This window comes from Falco cherrug, chromosome Z, assembly GCF_023634085.1.
Source record: "Falco cherrug isolate bFalChe1 chromosome Z, bFalChe1.pri, whole genome shotgun sequence".
NCBI lineage: Eukaryota > Metazoa > Chordata > Aves > Falconiformes > Falconidae > Falco > Falco cherrug.
Genome location: NC_073720.1, coordinates 12,393,072 through 12,409,705, shown reverse-complemented (window position 1 = coordinate 12,409,705; position 16,634 = coordinate 12,393,072). Strand labels below are relative to the sequence as shown.

At 41.2% G+C, this 16,634-nt stretch overlaps 1 protein-coding gene across 1 annotated transcript in view; it reads left to right on the top strand.

Moving 5' to 3' along the window:
* The first annotated feature begins 1,476 nt into the window (after positions 1-1,476).
* The window catches only part of GOLPH3 (golgi phosphoprotein 3), a 33,258-nt gene continuing 18,100 nt past the window's right edge, over positions 1,477-16,634 (top strand). The window contains exon 1 of the mRNA XM_055698806.1: positions 1,477-1,957. Within this exon, the coding sequence (XP_055554781.1) occupies positions 1,745-1,957 (213 nt within the window). The 5' untranslated portion in view covers positions 1,477-1,744. The remainder of the gene's footprint in view (positions 1,958-16,634) is intronic.

Here is a 16,634-nt window from a genome sequence, read left to right as displayed (position 1 = left end):
GCTATTGTGGTATCTCTTTATGTAAATGCACATTTGATAAAAGTATCAGTGATGTTATATCCTTAAGCTTTGGTTTGGTGTTTGACCTGGTACAGGAAAACATTTTAATTAAAAAAACCTATAAAGATAAAAAAATAATAATCAGTATGTCACACAGTAAGCGGACTGTGCATAATTAGCAGGCCTCAAAACACAGAAGAGGAGCGATCAGCAAACCAGTTGGGTGAGTGATTCAGATCCTCTGAGGATCAGTTTTGTCCATCTGCTATTCTTTCTCATCCGTGATCTTGAAGAAACTATACTAAATTATCACGAAGTCACAACAGCCGATGATGCAAGAACTGGGGGTGTGGGACAGAACAGAGGCTAAAGTCACAGGGTGACTCTGAGATTTTGGTAAAGAGGGTGCACCCTAGAAATAATTATCTAAGTTTTATTTATATCTTAGACGTGTTTTTTATGTATGTTTATACCTACACATCTCAATACAGCCAAATGCAATATACTAATTGTGGACTAAAAAGTATAGGCCATCGTTGTATCATAAGCACCTTTATTTTGCAATAAAATCCACTACCTAGAAACATGAAGGATTTAGCCTTGACCAGCCGGTTTTTGAGTGTTTGGGTGCAAGGGACGGTCATCGACAGCAGAGACAGGGGCCCCTCTCCTCGGTTTGCTGCCAACACTGCTGAGAGCTGCTGCGGGCATTTCGGGCGAGCGGGAGTCAGATTCAAATACTCACAGAGTTCAAGATCTGATCCGTCTATTGTACAAACCAGGTAAACTTTTATAAGGCATTCTATAAACGTGCGATAATGTGATTGGCTATTTTACAAGCGTATAATAATATGATTGGTTAACAATTGTTTACTGGGAAGATTTCTGTTTCTGCTTGTTCTGGCATGTAGGCTCCTTTCTGCGGTTTCCCAGCTCCTCTTATCACGTCCCGTTGGCCTTGGTTTTGAGCAAACATCTGCAATTTGCTCCTTTTTCTTCATCCCACTGTTCTGGCCGTAACCTCGTCTTATTTCTTCAGTATTTTTCCACTTGCTTCAGAGTTCAGCATAATCATTCAATACAGCAAGAGCCCCAACAGAGAGCTCACCTGAGCTTAGCAGACACGTATAGATCTACACATATGAAGAGAGAGAGAAATATAGCCGGGTGGGGGGGCTGCACAAGCAGCCACACACGGTCTGGCGGCTACAAATGAAACCGAGCGGCCTTACGGTGCTAAACGAGGCGCTCTTCTAAGAGAAAGCCCGCTACCTGAGGAGGCCGCAGCACAGCCCCCCCGGCGCGCTGGGCCAGCCGCTCTCCACAGCGCCGGGAACGACCGCCCCCGCCCCCGCCCCGCCCCCGCCCCCGCCCCCGCCCCGCCCCCGCCCCCGCCCCCGCCCCCGCCCCCGCCCCCCGCGGCGCCCCGCCCCCCGCGGCCCTTTCCGGTGCCCCCCCGCGCCCGGCGCTGCCACATCCTCCGCTGACATCAGCCTGCGCCGCCATATTGGAGGAGAAGCCGCCTCCGCCAGCTCGGCCGCCGCAGAGGGGGACGCCGGCCCCCGCTGTCTCCGCCTCCCCCGCCGCGGCCGAGCGCCGCTCCCCATGACTCCCCTCAGCCAGCCGTTGCCCCGGTGCGCGTAGGGTGGAGGCAGGAGCGGCTGCCGTTCCTTCTTCCCGGCCCCGAGCTGTCGCTGAGCCCTTGTCCCTGCGGCGGGCCTCTGCCCTCCCGCCGCCTCCGGCCATGACTTCCCTGACCCAGCGCAGCTCCGGCCTAGTGCAGCGCCGGACCGAGGCCTCCCGCAGCGCCGCCGCCGACAAGGAGCGGGGGGCGGGAGGCGGCCCGGAGGATGAAGGCCGCAGGGACGAGTCCGGCGACGACGAGAAGGGCGACTCCAAGGAAACGCGGCTCACCCTCATGGAGGAGGTGCTGCTTCTGGGCCTCAAGGACCGTGAGGTGCGGCCGGGGCCTTGGCGGCGGGGCTGGGGCGGGCCGAGGTGAGGGGCGCTGGGCAGGGGGCGGCTGAGGAGGCCCGGTGGTGCTGGGGCGGGAGCGCAGTGCCTGAGGGGACATCGGTCATTTGGGGGTTATGGTGGGAGGGGGAGCCGGAGCGGCCGTGGGTGTGGGGGGGCGAGGGCGCTGGGGCGCGGGTGTTGCGGCGCGTTCGGGGTAGAGGCGTCGCGGGGGAGCGGGGGCTGTTGGTGCTGGGGGTTAGGGGCATGTGCTGGAGCAAGCTCGGTGTTTTGGAGGAGGTGGGGAAAGGGCTTCGATTTTGGGGAGGGGGACCCCGGCAGAGAGTTTGGATCACCTTTTGCATGTGGGGTTCAGAGGGGCACTCATATTTGTAGCGTCTTGGGGAAGGCAACATAAGAATTGGGGCAAGGCAGGGACAGAGATGAGGGCCAAAGGCCTGTAGTCAGCATTGGTGGTTGACTTGGAGACCTGGGTAGATCTGTGATATTTACGCTGCTTCTACAACTTACCTATGTCTTTTAATGTCAGTGGTTTGTGTACTGCTATGTGTTTTGTTAGACACACCTCTGTGGCACTTAGGCGGTTCTCAGGTGCTTTAAGGATGCTTAACAGCCCTTTCTACTAAGACTTTCCAGACTAATGCGTGTGAAAAATGTCTTAAAATTAGGGGGGACAGATATGACGAAAATGGGCCTCGAGTAATGAGAAATTTGTCAAAATGAGGAAATGACATTATCATATAATTCCATCATTTTACCAAATGTGTAGCTTGTTTGTCATGATACTCTAAGTCATTGAAGAAGGCATCCTTCTACCAGTGTGTTGGCTTTTTTGTTTCATTGAAGGAGCAGGAACTCAGTCCTACTGGGGGAACAGTTTAATTTGATGTGTTGTATGGTGAAGTATAATACACCTTTATTTTAGGCATGAGTTACAGTATTAATTTGATTAAGCAACCTGTTGGTTGTTTTTTCTTTTTGTAGTGGTAAGTAAGTTAATGAAGCCAGTTCATTCATTTGGGTGGAAGTCTCAAATGTGTGTGTTCATAAGTACAGAGTAATGGGGGAGGAAGATAAGTTTTATGCTCTTTGACAGTGTGTTCCATCCAAAATTTTCTGGTTGAAAATAAATAAAGAGTAGTTTTACTGGTTAACATTCACTTCTTTAATGTGTGGGGGTATATTTGTATATATACTTGCTACAATAACGTATTTTATTTCTCTCTCAGATTGTGTATTTTAGGCCGTATTTTGTAATCCCATTTTTTCAGCTGGACCTTGCCATGGCATCTTGACAAACTCAGTAGGTACTCACAGTGATGTGTGCTTCCACCTGTTGAATTGAAGACTTATGCATATGCACATTTCTCTTTCTACACACCTGAATAGTTGCAGGAGAGTAAGTTAGGTGTGGCAAGACAGCTATCTGGCAGGATTATGGACGAGGTCTTGCCTTGCGGAAGGTGGGATAAACTGGGTGATCTTTCAGCTCTTTTTCAAGGATTGTGTGCTATGTCTGCTGAATTCGTGGGCCTTAGGCTGTAAAGATTTCAAGGTAAGGAGCATTCTGTCTGCCTAGAAAGAATATATGGTGCAAGTCTTCATGGTATATAAAAAGCTAATAGTTAATATTGGACCTAAAAATCAGCTTTGCACTGGTGTGTATCAAAATTATAAATCATGTAACTTTAAGTGCAGCAGTGGCACACACTGCAGATAATCTGATTTTCCTTTGTATGGAAAAAGGAACTGAGTGATTATGGTGGCATGGATATCCCTAACTCCCTTGGGATTTTTTCTGGTGAGACATCAGACAAAAAGCATGATAATGCCATCTCTAGGGTAGTGGACTTATGTGCAGAAACTGTAGCATACACTGTTCGTGAGCTTTGTTAGACATGAATCACTAGGCTTTGTGTTTTGGTTTTGGGTCTGCTGCTATCCCTGTGTACAAGCTACACCATGTAAACAGCTTTGTGAGATCTTTTTCCTTTTGAAACTGGAAATAAAACTATAGACTCTTTTTCAAAGATATTTTTTGTTCTCTGTTCTAATAAGTAAGGAAAACAACTTAATACATCTGAAAGTGTTTTTTTTTAGGAAGTTTTTACTTTCAGCGGAATTGATTTCACATGACATTTGTGCAAGACTTTCTCATGACAGCAAGCAGAGAAAAGCAATGTAGGGTCTCTAGAGTGTAATTGTGAAACTACACAAAGTCTAAGGGAAAGGCAGAGGCAGGTGCGTGAGCCATAAGCTCCATTGAAAGCTGGTAAATTTAAAGCTGATAACATTCTTCCTGTTTATTTCAACAAGATAAAATAATTAAATGTTGATTTTAAAATATATAAAAATATTTTAAAAAGCAGTCAGAATTGGGCAAAGAACGCATTTTCTCAGAAAAGTCACTGATATGTTCATTGATAACATAGGTCAGTTTTTTGGGTAATTTTTTTTCTAAAGTTAGACAGTGATGAATATGCTTCACATCATGTAAATTGTATACCAAATGCCTCACATATATGGAGCTACCATTTATAATTTGCAAGTGTAGGTGGCAGAGACTTTACTCTTAGGAGTGAATTTTTCAGGAAGATGTAGGCAGTGATGGATTGATGAGTTCAGTGTTTCTAGGAGATTGTTAGATATTTATGTGAATCCAGCTTTCAGCGTAGTGTGATAATTAACAGCCACAGCAAAACTTCTGAGTTGTTGTCTGGTTGTCACTGCATATTTCATATGGACCTTCCCATAGCATCTTGATAAACTCAGTAGGTACTCAGTGATGTGTTCTTCCACCTGCTGAATTGAAGACTTGTGCATATGTACATTTATTTTTCTACACAGTTATGGGAATATCTCGCTGCCCTAAAACATAACACGTCTCAATCCCATTCTTAATGCTTGAACAGAAGTAGCTGCATTCGCATATGCTTCCTGGACATGCCCTTTTTGTGTTTTTTCCCCTGTTTGGCCTAATTGAATTGTACTTATGTGTGTGTACTGGTTGCTCTTTTCCAGTAGTGGTTCCTCTTCCATTTGTATCTTCTGTGTGTACATAATAACTATTTCTGTATTCTAAGGTCAACATAGGCTATCAGGGATGTGTGCTGAAATATGTGCATGCTTGCATAACGTGATAGATGTCGTGTCCTTGAAGGAACAGGTAATATACTGGAACAAAATAAATTACTAGAATTCTTCACAGACCATCACAAGAACACCTACGCTTATTTGAAAAGCCTGCATAAACTTGGCTGGGAAAGGGAGTTGTGCTCATCCATTTAGAACAGAGCAATAGCATGTTGCTATAGGAATAAAAAGTACTTACTGAAATAAAATACTTTGCTGTATTAGGTTAAAAGTAATATTGCAGTAGGATGGGTCAAAGCTATAGCAAAAGGGTAGTAGTTCTTTAGAACTACTGAAGCATCTGAGGTCATCACTTCCAAAAGAAGGGAGTGATAAATATTAAAAGTTAGCTTATTTAAAAGCGACAGCTAAGAGCTAAGTACACGCCAGTTAGTTCATTACAGTTCTTCCAGACGTTTCATGAGTCAGTCCTGTAGAAAACTGACAGGTTGCTAGGTGGCTATGCTCCATTAAAGTTCATTTAAGTTTTTGTACATGTAGCTTTTTGTTGGTGGTTGGGTTTTTTTCTCCTTTTTGGAGTTCTTCGTTGCTACGCCTTGGGAAGCTATTTAAATACAGCAGAGCACATGGGTGCTGCTGTTGCCTATATGATATGCCACAACCAAATAAATTGAAGCAGCTATAGACACATGGCACCTTCTAAAGAAAAAATGTTTATTTGACCTGTAACTAATTCCTTACTTGCTGAAAGAAAACTCATGTAAAGTGTAGTAACTGCCATGTACCGCGGTCTACTGCAACAGTAAATATTTCTGGTTTTATTTACCATTTTTTGGTGAAGACTAAAACATAATTTGTGGGAGTGAAGTAACATTAAATCACTTTGTTAGCTAAGAAATTACCTTGAGTCTTTGATATTCATGTTTGGCCTTCAGAAACTTCATTTATTGCTGAAGATTTAGTGTGGTAGCGTAGCTTTTTGTCCCAGTAGTCCATGTGAAGGTTTCCAGTTCATGATTTTTTTGTTGTTGTATTGAAATAAGTTATTAGGGAGCTAGTTTGCCTGCTTCAGTTGTGCTGTTTTGTGTTTATCAGATTAGTGCCAAAATGTAGTTTCTTTATCCTTACGGAATACAAGCATCTGGATTTGTAACTGAATTTTATATTTTAATCCTAAAGAGGTTTTTCTGAAAAGTGATAGAGGGATTTTCCCAGACACTGAAAATGTGGGTTGTGTTTTCCTAGACACTAAGATTTGGCTTTGAAATTCATATTACAAAGCAGAAATCTGGAGGTTTTTGCCTGTAAAACCACATGACCAAGTTGTCTTCATGCCTTTTTAGTTGTCCTGTGTCATGTGGTCCCTTTCCCACCCTGGCCCCCTACCACCCCATAAAAAGGAGTTTCAGCAGCAGCCTGAATGTCAAGGGGAAAGCTTCCAACTTTTGCTGGAAAATTTCTTGGACAAATGAGTGAAACATGAAGAGGTGTCTACTGGGAATTGGTGTTTCAGTTAAAGAAGGATGTATGCATGTGTTGAAACCTTGACAAAGACATGCTTTTCCTCAAATGTTCAGGGCCTAATAACCACAAAGTGTGTAATGTCTGTGGTGAAAAATTCTTTCATAGTTGCCTACCTTTTTGGTCCTTTTTTAATTTCATGTCTATACATAAATTACAGGGTAGGGGAAGATAGGAGGTGTGGGAGGAGGAGTACCCCAATTCTGTGTGCTACAAAGTGCAGTGAAGTGCCTCTTTACTGTGCTGCTGAGTAAATCCTGCTTTTGGGTTCTATGGATGGCATGTGAATTTGGAAGCAGCATTTTGGTACAAGTTGACTTAGTGTTGAAATGGTGTTTGTATTTTGTGGTTGTGCATGCAGCTAGTGTGATTATCCCTGCATTGCTAACCTGTAATCTATATTATTTATTAATGGATAATTTAGTGCAGTGTAGTCTCTTCTTCAAGTCAAGCTATCTAGTGTAGGGTAAAGACAAAAACACTTGCAAAGCCTTTCTAGTGATGCTTCTAAATTTTTTTTAAGTGCTCGTAAAATACCAAAGCTGTAGCACTTCTTCCTCTCCCTTAGGATAGCAAACTGTTTTTATTAAAAAATTTGCATGAAGTGTATATAAAAAAGTATTGCTGTTAATTTCTGGAAGTGGAGTAATTATGGAACTGAAAGCTAACATATTATGTTAAACAAGAAGTGGTGTTATTTCAGGTGTTCTTTGATCCTAATGTAGTTCAAGTACTGCAGCATTTATCTCAATTACTTAAGCTACATGTAAGGGGCTTGCTTTGCAAGGCTAAATTGACAAATTGACCAGGCTGTGTGCAGGCACTATACTCGAGAATGACTGTTACACACAGAGCAATTAATTACTGCAGGACGTACACACTTCTGTGTTTCACTACTGGGGGAAGGTAGTCTACATTAAGTGTGGCTCAGTTTCTTCTGCATAGACAACACTGTCAACCTGTTTTCTCATGACTACTAATTTTTTTCTTTACTAAAAGTTAACTTATCACGTGCTGCTCTTAACAGGGTTCTTCCCAGTTTGTAAACAGGTCTTGGGTCAGTTTCATTATCTTCTTTCAGACATATTCATAGAGTGATACTGCAGAATGATTTCACATATTTTTCAGACATGAAAGTTACAAGGTTACACATAAAACAGTGCACAGCTGTTCTTTCTCTGTGTGCACTGTATGTCAGCCTGCATGAGTAGGAGCACAAAGGTGTGTGGGTACTATGACTACGCTGTCAGTCTGAGCGCAAAACAGTGTTATGAATGCCAAGCCTTTCACACCTCCCCCGGTTTAACTACATTTCAACCTTTTGTCTCTTTCCCCGCGCCCCCCCCCCCCCCCCCCCCGTTTGTGATGAGCCATTAAGATAATAAAATAGTATGCCTTGTAAGCTAGATCTTTATAATTGGAGAGCTGTTACACTCATAGCTGTTTTATTACTTGTGTATGTTACAGGATTTATTGATCACGCTGGGAAATTAATCTGTCAGGCTTTTTACATATCTCTCTGTTGCGTATACTTTTTTAAGTACTTAAAAGGTGCTTATTGCTATACTCTTTCTAGTCCTCTGCCTTTATGGTGTTAACTAGATAGCATCATGTAGTTGCACTATTTACAGAGTCCTTAACTGCCAGGCTAGGTGTCTTTTGTACATGGGCTGTGGTGTGAGGTTTGTGTTTAGCCAGTCATTCTGGTATAGCGCAGCACATTGCACTTCCACTTTTTACTTAAGTAGACACTTGATTTTACTTTGGCAGTTTCACATTCAACAGTCTCTCCCATGAGAGAAGTGTTGCATACATATTGTGTTGCCATTTCAGTATGTCTTTTGCATTGTACAGAGGAGAAGGCAGGTATAACATTTATTGCCTAAGATGAAGTTAAATGCCAGATGGATGTTCGATCTGTACTAATCACTTAGGAAGCACTAATTACAACTCTCTGTGCTGGACATTTATATGAGACTCCACTTTAGCGGCATCTGCAGTCTGTGGCTGAGACTTTCAGTTTACAGTTGGTCCGTGTCAAGTACTGAATGGAAGAACCCGTTCCTTTTAGTGTAAGAACAGTGAAATGAGTGGAATTATTTTAATCTCATAATGAAAATGTTGACATGGCATTATTACGAGATAATCTGTTTCTGGAAAATTGTTTATGTGTGGATAAGTGAAACAAGGGAGACACCTGATTCGAAGAGAAGAAACTGAAAGAAAACTAGGGCAAGTTTAGATTAAGAGGAGAGGAGTCCCTGTCCCTTATGTACACTTTTTTTGTGAACACTGAGAACAGGACTTTGAAAATCCATCCACATCAATGACCAGGTACAAATCCCTCAAAATGAAACATTGTATAGCTCCCCAAGTTGAAAAAACACAGTGCTTTACATAGTGGTTTAAATTGTGATTAGTGTTGAAGAGAGGGCTAGCTGTTGTATTTGGGGGTAGACGTAGTGTATTTGTAAGTCTAAAGGAGAGAATTGTAGATTTAACGTGGTCTAGTTAGTCAAAATTAGTGAAACTTCCACCAGTTATTTAGTCAGTCAGTATTATACCTGCTTTCTTTGTATTAGAAGGACATAACCAGATTTAGGTTTTTCTTGCTGTTTTTAAGAGAAGTGTACTGGTCCTGGCTGGAATAGAGTTAATTTTCTTCATATCAGCCAGTATGGTGCTATGGTTTCAATTTTTGACCAAAACAGTGTTGATAACACACCCATATTTTATCTGTTGCTGTGTCACAGCATCTGTTTCTTGCTCTGCCCAGCGCCCCCCACCCATGGGTAGGTTGGAGTGTGCAAGGGGCCGGGAGGGGGGACAGCCCGGACAGATGACCCCAGCTGATGAGAGGGGTATCCCATGCTTATAGGGTCATGGTCAGCAATATAAAGGGAGAGGAGGGAGGTGCTGGGAAGGTGACCTTTGCTTGGGGACTGGCTGGACATCAGCCCGCTTGTGGGAGGTGGTGAGTGAGTGTTTTGCATCACTTAGTTTTGTTTTTTCACTTCTCTTCCTATTCTCTCCCCCTGTCTTGTTATGGGGGATTGAGAGAGCAGTTAGGTGGGACTTAGCAGCCAGCCAGGGTCAGCCCACCACCAGGAGACACTTTAAGTACATGCAAGGTTTGCGTTGTAAGCTTCTGGTTGTTAGATCTAGGCAGGATGCGAGCTATTTCACTGATTCTGCTATATTTGCTTATTGCTGTGGGAGGACTTCTTTTTTTGAGAGAAGAGTCTGATGTGGAGGACTTAAGCACCAGTTCTAATTAAACATCTATTTCAAATAAAGTCAGATTTTATGCTCAGTAACAGTAGCTGGTAGTGTAGAAAGCGGTTTACAGGTTATGGAACAAATAATTAAGTCTTTTTTTTTTTTTTTTTTTGCACGAAGTATGGAGAATAGAGATTGGATTCTTGATGGAAGGTGGCTTTGCAAGGGCTATGCAAATATTTGAAGTCATTATCTGCATGTGTATGCACTTAGAGGCCGAACTTTCAGCAAGATTTTTTGTCTTTTCATTCCAAAATGATCAGTCAGACTAAAATGTTGATTTGTTCAGGGGTCTTGTAAGGGTTCAGCAGTGTGAATGTGTTAGTTGCCTCCTCTTCAGCAGTGTTACGGTTTTTATTGTCTTCATTTTAGTGGGGAGACATGTCTGCATAATGTATGCCTGTGTACATGCTTGAAAAGCTGGGGAATAGCATTTGGCTTCAGTGCTTTCAGTAGTCAATAGCAGTTGCTCTATTATTTATTCTTAAATGCAATGGCAGGTTAATCAAATACCTGACAAGTTTCTTGTCAATAGTGCTGTGCTTTGTAGAATATGTATGCTTACTTTCCTGAAAGCGTATTTCTGGTGTTTGGCTGTCAGAACACTTTAAGAGATTTTCTTCACTAACTTGTCTTCTGTTTGTAACTAGACTACAATTTATGTTCCAGTGAAATGGCCGATGATTTCAGTTGCATGAAAAGAGGAAATCAAGACAGACTACAGTCAGACATCAAAGTCCTCACACTGTAGTATTCCAATAGTAAACACTTCTGCACCCTGGCTTGCTTTTCTTTTTTAATCAGATACTAATTTCCAAAAGTTCCGTAGGTCAGATGTGTTATTAGATGTTCCTGCAACCTTCTGGGATGATCAGGTGATGGCTTACTTGAAAGGTAAGATTTGCAGTGAAGAGCTACCTAGGTATAGGTTGGCATAGATCCTTAATCTAATGTGAAGAGGATGAAGAGGAATCCAGGTTATTTTAATTGCAGATGTCTGGAAGTTTGAGTATTTTCCCTTTGACAAATGAGAAAATCCAGAGTATTCCTCTAGTAGGTGTTTTTCTTGAGTATTTTACATATTTGCAAGTTCTGGGCATGTTGGTTTTATCTTTTTAATATTATTCTTGATGGATGACTGGTCTTCAGAAATGCATTGGGGTTTTTTTTTTCCAATTCTGTAGATAGATAGAACTGTATTTCTTTTACTGGGTCTGAAATTCCTTTGTACCAATTTAAGAGCTACCTGAAAAATAAATCTGTTTGGTTAGTATGTATATTATATGTCTATATAATATGTACAAAGCAGCTTTCTCTGAATGTGTTCCTGTCAGGTGAAACTGGGTCATGTCTTTAACCAAATATATCTTAAAGCAGATTGGTCTATACAAGCAGTGAAAATCAAAATCTGGCAGACAGTAGAACTGTGAAACAATTCTGTAAGAAAAATGGAGGGCTTGTCTTTTTATAATTTTCTGGATAATCATAGATTCAATACAATTTTATTGCTGTCAAAACCAAAAATCAATTTTGCATTTCAGGGTTGCTTGTTGTCTTAGAACTCAAACATGAGAAATAAATTTTGAGCATGCTCTCACATCATTCTTATATTCCAGAATTGTGGCAGCCTTCCTTCTGTCTTGTCTTACAGGCCCACAGAGGAGGGAAGAGATTGAAAGTAGTATTGAAGAGTTAATTAAGCAGGACCCTAACCTTGAATGTTATATTTTCAGCTGAGTGTGAATAGTAAGACCAAGTAGTTCTTTGGGGTAAGACCCAAGAGTTCTTTGCCAAAGGATATTGATTTTAGTCTTGTGAGAGAATGTTGCAGAAGCTGAAATTGGTTTTGTCAGGCACCTCTCTGAGGCAATAGCAGATTCTTTCAGAATCAGAAAGGGATGCTGTTACTGTCCTATCAGATTTAAATAATTTCAAATTTATGATGATCAGGGTAATCATTGCTGAGGTCCAAACTGGGAGCTGAAAGTATTGTTGAATATAGTGCATGATGCTTGAAGCTTTAAGCATTTAATATTTTCTGAGCTGATTGTGCTCATGAATGGCTTCAGTACAGGCAGCCCAATAATGTATGTTTGGTTTTTTCCAGCTCTTTATTCCAAAGACTAAGTGAATAGTTCTAGCCATAACTCTTCAATTTGTGAAAACTATTCAGACTTCGAAAACAGTTTGTCATTGAAGTGTGGGTTGTCACTGAGGGGGATGCTCTTGCCTTTTGCTTTCTGTCCCAACCATGTTCCTTCCCTTTCCTGTGCTGTCTCTGAAATTTGTTCACCAGCTTAGCGAATCAGATGAGGAGAGTGATCCTTAGCTTTCAGACATACCACTTTCTCACCCAGCTGACTGCACAAATGCTACTACGGGCTCAAGAGAGAGCAGTGATATGCTTCAATGGTGTAAAAAAATACTTTCTCTTCAGTAGCAGTTCAGGCTTTGTTTGGTTGCATTCTTGTGTTTGGTCCTCAAATGGCTAAAAATGAAGACATGACAGGGGATGCACCTTCTCCAGTTATATGGTTTTATGTGAGGTTAAAAGAGATACTGTGACATTGATTTGAAAGGTCAGTAGAACTGAAATGAATCTAAGGATAATTAATTGAAGTGGTGTGCAGAAAGTAGTGGTTTGAATGAGGTGCTTGTGCTGGGAAGGTAATTAAACACTGGGATGTCATTTTGTCCTCAGTTTCTTTTCCTGCTTTCCCCCCCTGCCCCCGGTATTTCTCTCTACCAGTGCTAGTACCTCTGAGAAAAGATACCTGAATTTATGTATATACAAAGCATAAGTCTCTTCCGCAGTATTGAAATAACTATTCAAAGTGAGCATTCAGGTATAGTCTCCCTTTGGGACATATGCAGTGTAAATGAGAAAAGTAGGCTTGTCATGGTTTAACCCCAGCTGGTAACTAAGTGCCGCGCAGCTGCTTGCTCACTCCCTCCTTACCCAGAGGGATAGAGAGGAGAATTAGGAGAATTGGAAAGGAATGTAAGCACAAAGGTTGAGGTAATACAATTTAATACTTGAAATAAAATAAAAAATCCCCAGTAATAATGATAACAATTATAATGAAAGGGAGAGAGAAGGGGAGGGGAATGAAATCCAAATGAAAGGAAGAAAACAAGTGATGCACAACACAGTTGCTCACCGCCTGCTGACCAGTGCCCAGCCTGTCCCTGAGCAATGATTGGCAGACCGTGGCCACTCCCCCACCCCCCAGCTTATATACTAAGCATGACTTTCCATGGTAGGAATACCTCTTTGGCTAGTTCAGGTCAGCTGTGTGCCCTCCCAGTTTCTTGTGCCCCTCCAGCCTTCTTGCTGACAGAGCCTGAGAAGCTGGAAAGTCCTTTAATTATTATAAACATTACCCAGCAACAACTAAAAACATCAGTGTGCTGTCAATTTGTTCTTACACCAAATCCAAAACACAATACCAGCTACTAAGAAGAAAATGAATGTCCCAGCTAAAACCAGGACAAGGCTTTTCACTAATTGTGCTACACAACGTGAAAGTCAGTCCCACACATATAATTTATACCAGCAGACCTACTCAATTTGCTTTGCACAATTCTACAAATGACCTAAACTAACTTTCAAAGTGTTTTTTTTTATCCCAAGTTCCACATTTGCTTTAGTTAGCCCACTATTGTTGACAACTATTTGTTCTATTCTCATCTTAACAGGAGGAATGAACCTCGTATGTTGTTATTTTTATTATGTTGGCATGTAAATTTGGTGAGGGTGATTAATTACCCTTCAATAACTTCCCGAAATGCCAGCAGTCACAGAATATTTTCCAGTATGTTTGTCATCTGTGATTTCTGAGAATATACCATAAAAAGTCAGCTATGTATTGGAAAGAATAGATGCCAAGGGAGAAACTCTTGTTTGGGAAAGCTAAACGCTTATTTGTGTGTAAAACAAACCAGTAATTTTATGTCTTGGAGCTTTTATATTGCTACGGCGGACACAGTATTTGAATGTTATTCATGCAGAAGTAAGAAAAGTAGTAGCAGATTCCAGCAGAGTTTAGGAAGTCTTAATTTTTCTTTCAGCATCCAAGTGGAGCTGGTTGAATTCTTTTAATGGAAAACTTCTAGCAGAGTTTGGGAAGTCTTGTTCTTTCAGCATCCAAGTGGAGCTGGTTGAATTCTTCTACCTGTAAACTCCGAATTTACTGTTTGCTAAATTGAAAGCTTTCTTTAATTAAAATTGTGCCTCCTAGCTTAGAACCCTGAAATTAGGGGTTCTTGGTAGACTGCCCGATGTGTTGCCTCAGAGCTAAGACTTCCATGTTCCTCAGGAGCTATAACTTTTTTATCTTGGCTTTCTGTTACTTTCCAAGTTGGCCTGTTCCCCTTCTGATGGTGCTACCATGGCTGGAAAAGGTTAAGCCAACATTTTATTTTTACTGCCTCTATACGAAATTTCAGAAATTGCATGCTTTGCTAGATTTTGAGATCTTTTTATTTGTCTTTTGTAGAAGAAGAGTTTGGAATTTTCTGAGGACAGGAATTCTTCAGGGGTTTGGGTGGCTGTAGTGATATTTCTCCATCAGAAGGTTCCTCTTCGATTGATTGGTTTATTTCAGTTTGGTTACCGTAGATCATTTGTTTTGTTTTTAAGTAGAGGGTGCTAGGTCAGAGTTTAAGGGGTATTCTTAAGTCTGAATGTTAAATGAAAAGGCTTTTAGTAACGCAAGTGTAGTCAGGGCAGTGTTACATGTGTTACCTCAGGGAAGCTCTGCTATTGTGGTTCTTCACAAATGTAAGTGGAGTCTCAGTCAGAGCCAAGACTTCGACCTAACACTAATCGCTAATACTGAATATGAGTTTGTGTGGATCTGAGAATGGGCCTGAGGAAACTGTTGTTGCTAAAATAAAGAAATTTATTTTGGTGAGCAGGCTGTTCGAACCACCAGTTACCTTGACAGACTATTGAATGGCTTTATGATGCTTTTTTAAAAAGACTTATAAAGCTGATTTCCATTTGCTGTGGTTCTGTGCTCTGCAGAGTAATCTGCAATAGCTTGAGATTCACTGGGTTAGATCGGGAAGTGCGTTGGCTACTACAGTCTGTATTGTGCTGTGTTGTTCTGTGAACAGGTGGCCTTAACCAAGTAAGTGAAACACATAATTTGTTTTATTGTCCTGTATGTATCTTGAAGCCTCAGGGTTGGAACTCTGCAAGCTCCTTTTATTTTCTTTTTTTCTTTTCCTTTCTTTTGAATCTGAGATTTTTTTGGATTTTTCAGTGCTCCCCTATCTTCTGGTCTGTGCCAGGCGTAGCGGAACTGTTGCTCACCTATTCTGAGTTAAATGAAGAATTGGGGAGAGAATGTGTAATTTGTAGTGGGATAAGATTTTTAGGAACTCTGATGTGAAAACCAAAGTATTCTAAGTAAAAGGTTACCTGGTCTCCTGTAAGTCTTGTACTCAGTTTTCTGAAAGAGGTAGTTCTCTTTTTTTTTAAACTTCACTCTAATCCATTAAGGTTTACTTCTCTGTCAATATTTTGAGAGGAAGTCTATAAACATAAAATGGCATCTGCAATTTAATTGCATTTTTTGCACTTGTACTGCTGCATGGCTTTAATTTGCACTTGGGAAACAGAAAATTTTGAAGTTTCTTTGGGTTGTTTTTTGAGGGGTTTGGTTTTTTTGTTGGTTTTAAATAGAGCTAGTCTGACAATTGCCTGGAAGCTGAGTACAGCAATGTTGAGGCAACTGGATACTCCATGAAGGCTGGTTGTTTTGTGCTTAAGTTGGTGTTTTTGAAGTTCTGTACAATTTCTTAAAGCAGCACCAGTTATGTAGAAATTGTTACACCTGTTTGGCACTGATATTTGCCAAATACCTTCAGACATGTCTAGTTATGGTAGTTTTCTTGTTCTGATTTTTTATATGCCTAGTAAATTGTGGTCATTGCTGCAGTGCCCTTTAGGATCAGAGATGGAGAAAGCGTTGTCTTAATCTGTCTTTTTTAAAAAACATTTTTACAAATAATCTTTGAATTACAAAATCTCTCCAGTAATCTATGTGTTTAAAATATCCAGAAATTTAGATTTTTAGTATCTTGAAAAAATAGGAATCTGTGTTCTGTGGAAGTGTACTTCAGTATTTCTGCAATAGCTCTAACTCTGTAATACTTAATACTGGGTGCTTCCAACAGAATATTTACCTGGTATTGTCAGAACTAGTGTGTACATGTTTTCTCTCTATATAAGCCTATCTAGCCATGGCTTTATTATAGCATAAACAAATGATCCCAGTAGGTTTTTTACTGCTGGGGTGGTAATTTTTGAGCTGCTGAAAGACATTTTGTTTCTTTGTGCAGGAGTTCACATACTTTTTATTGATCCTTACAATTTTTTGCAACTCCTAGGACCCTACTCCATTTAAAGTATAGCTTTGTGAAGTTTGAGAGTCAGGGATCTTGGAGGCAAACTGGGAATATTGTTACAGAATAATGTAATTTAAAGTTAAGGGACATTGGTAGGATGGTTTGCATTCAGGATCTCTTCCCTGTCGCTTCCTTCCCTACAGGGTATGTGTATGAACACCGCTTTCTGATGCGCTCTGCATGCCAGCATCTATAGGAGACTGGGTCTTAGCATACATTCACAATATTTTTTTATGGTTTGCAGATGTGAACTGGGGTATTCGCTACAGTAAGTAGGAAGAAGCTGCCTGCACTTGAGCTTTGCCCAGCAGAGCTAGACTCAGCCTATTAGTATGGATTATTTGCTTGTA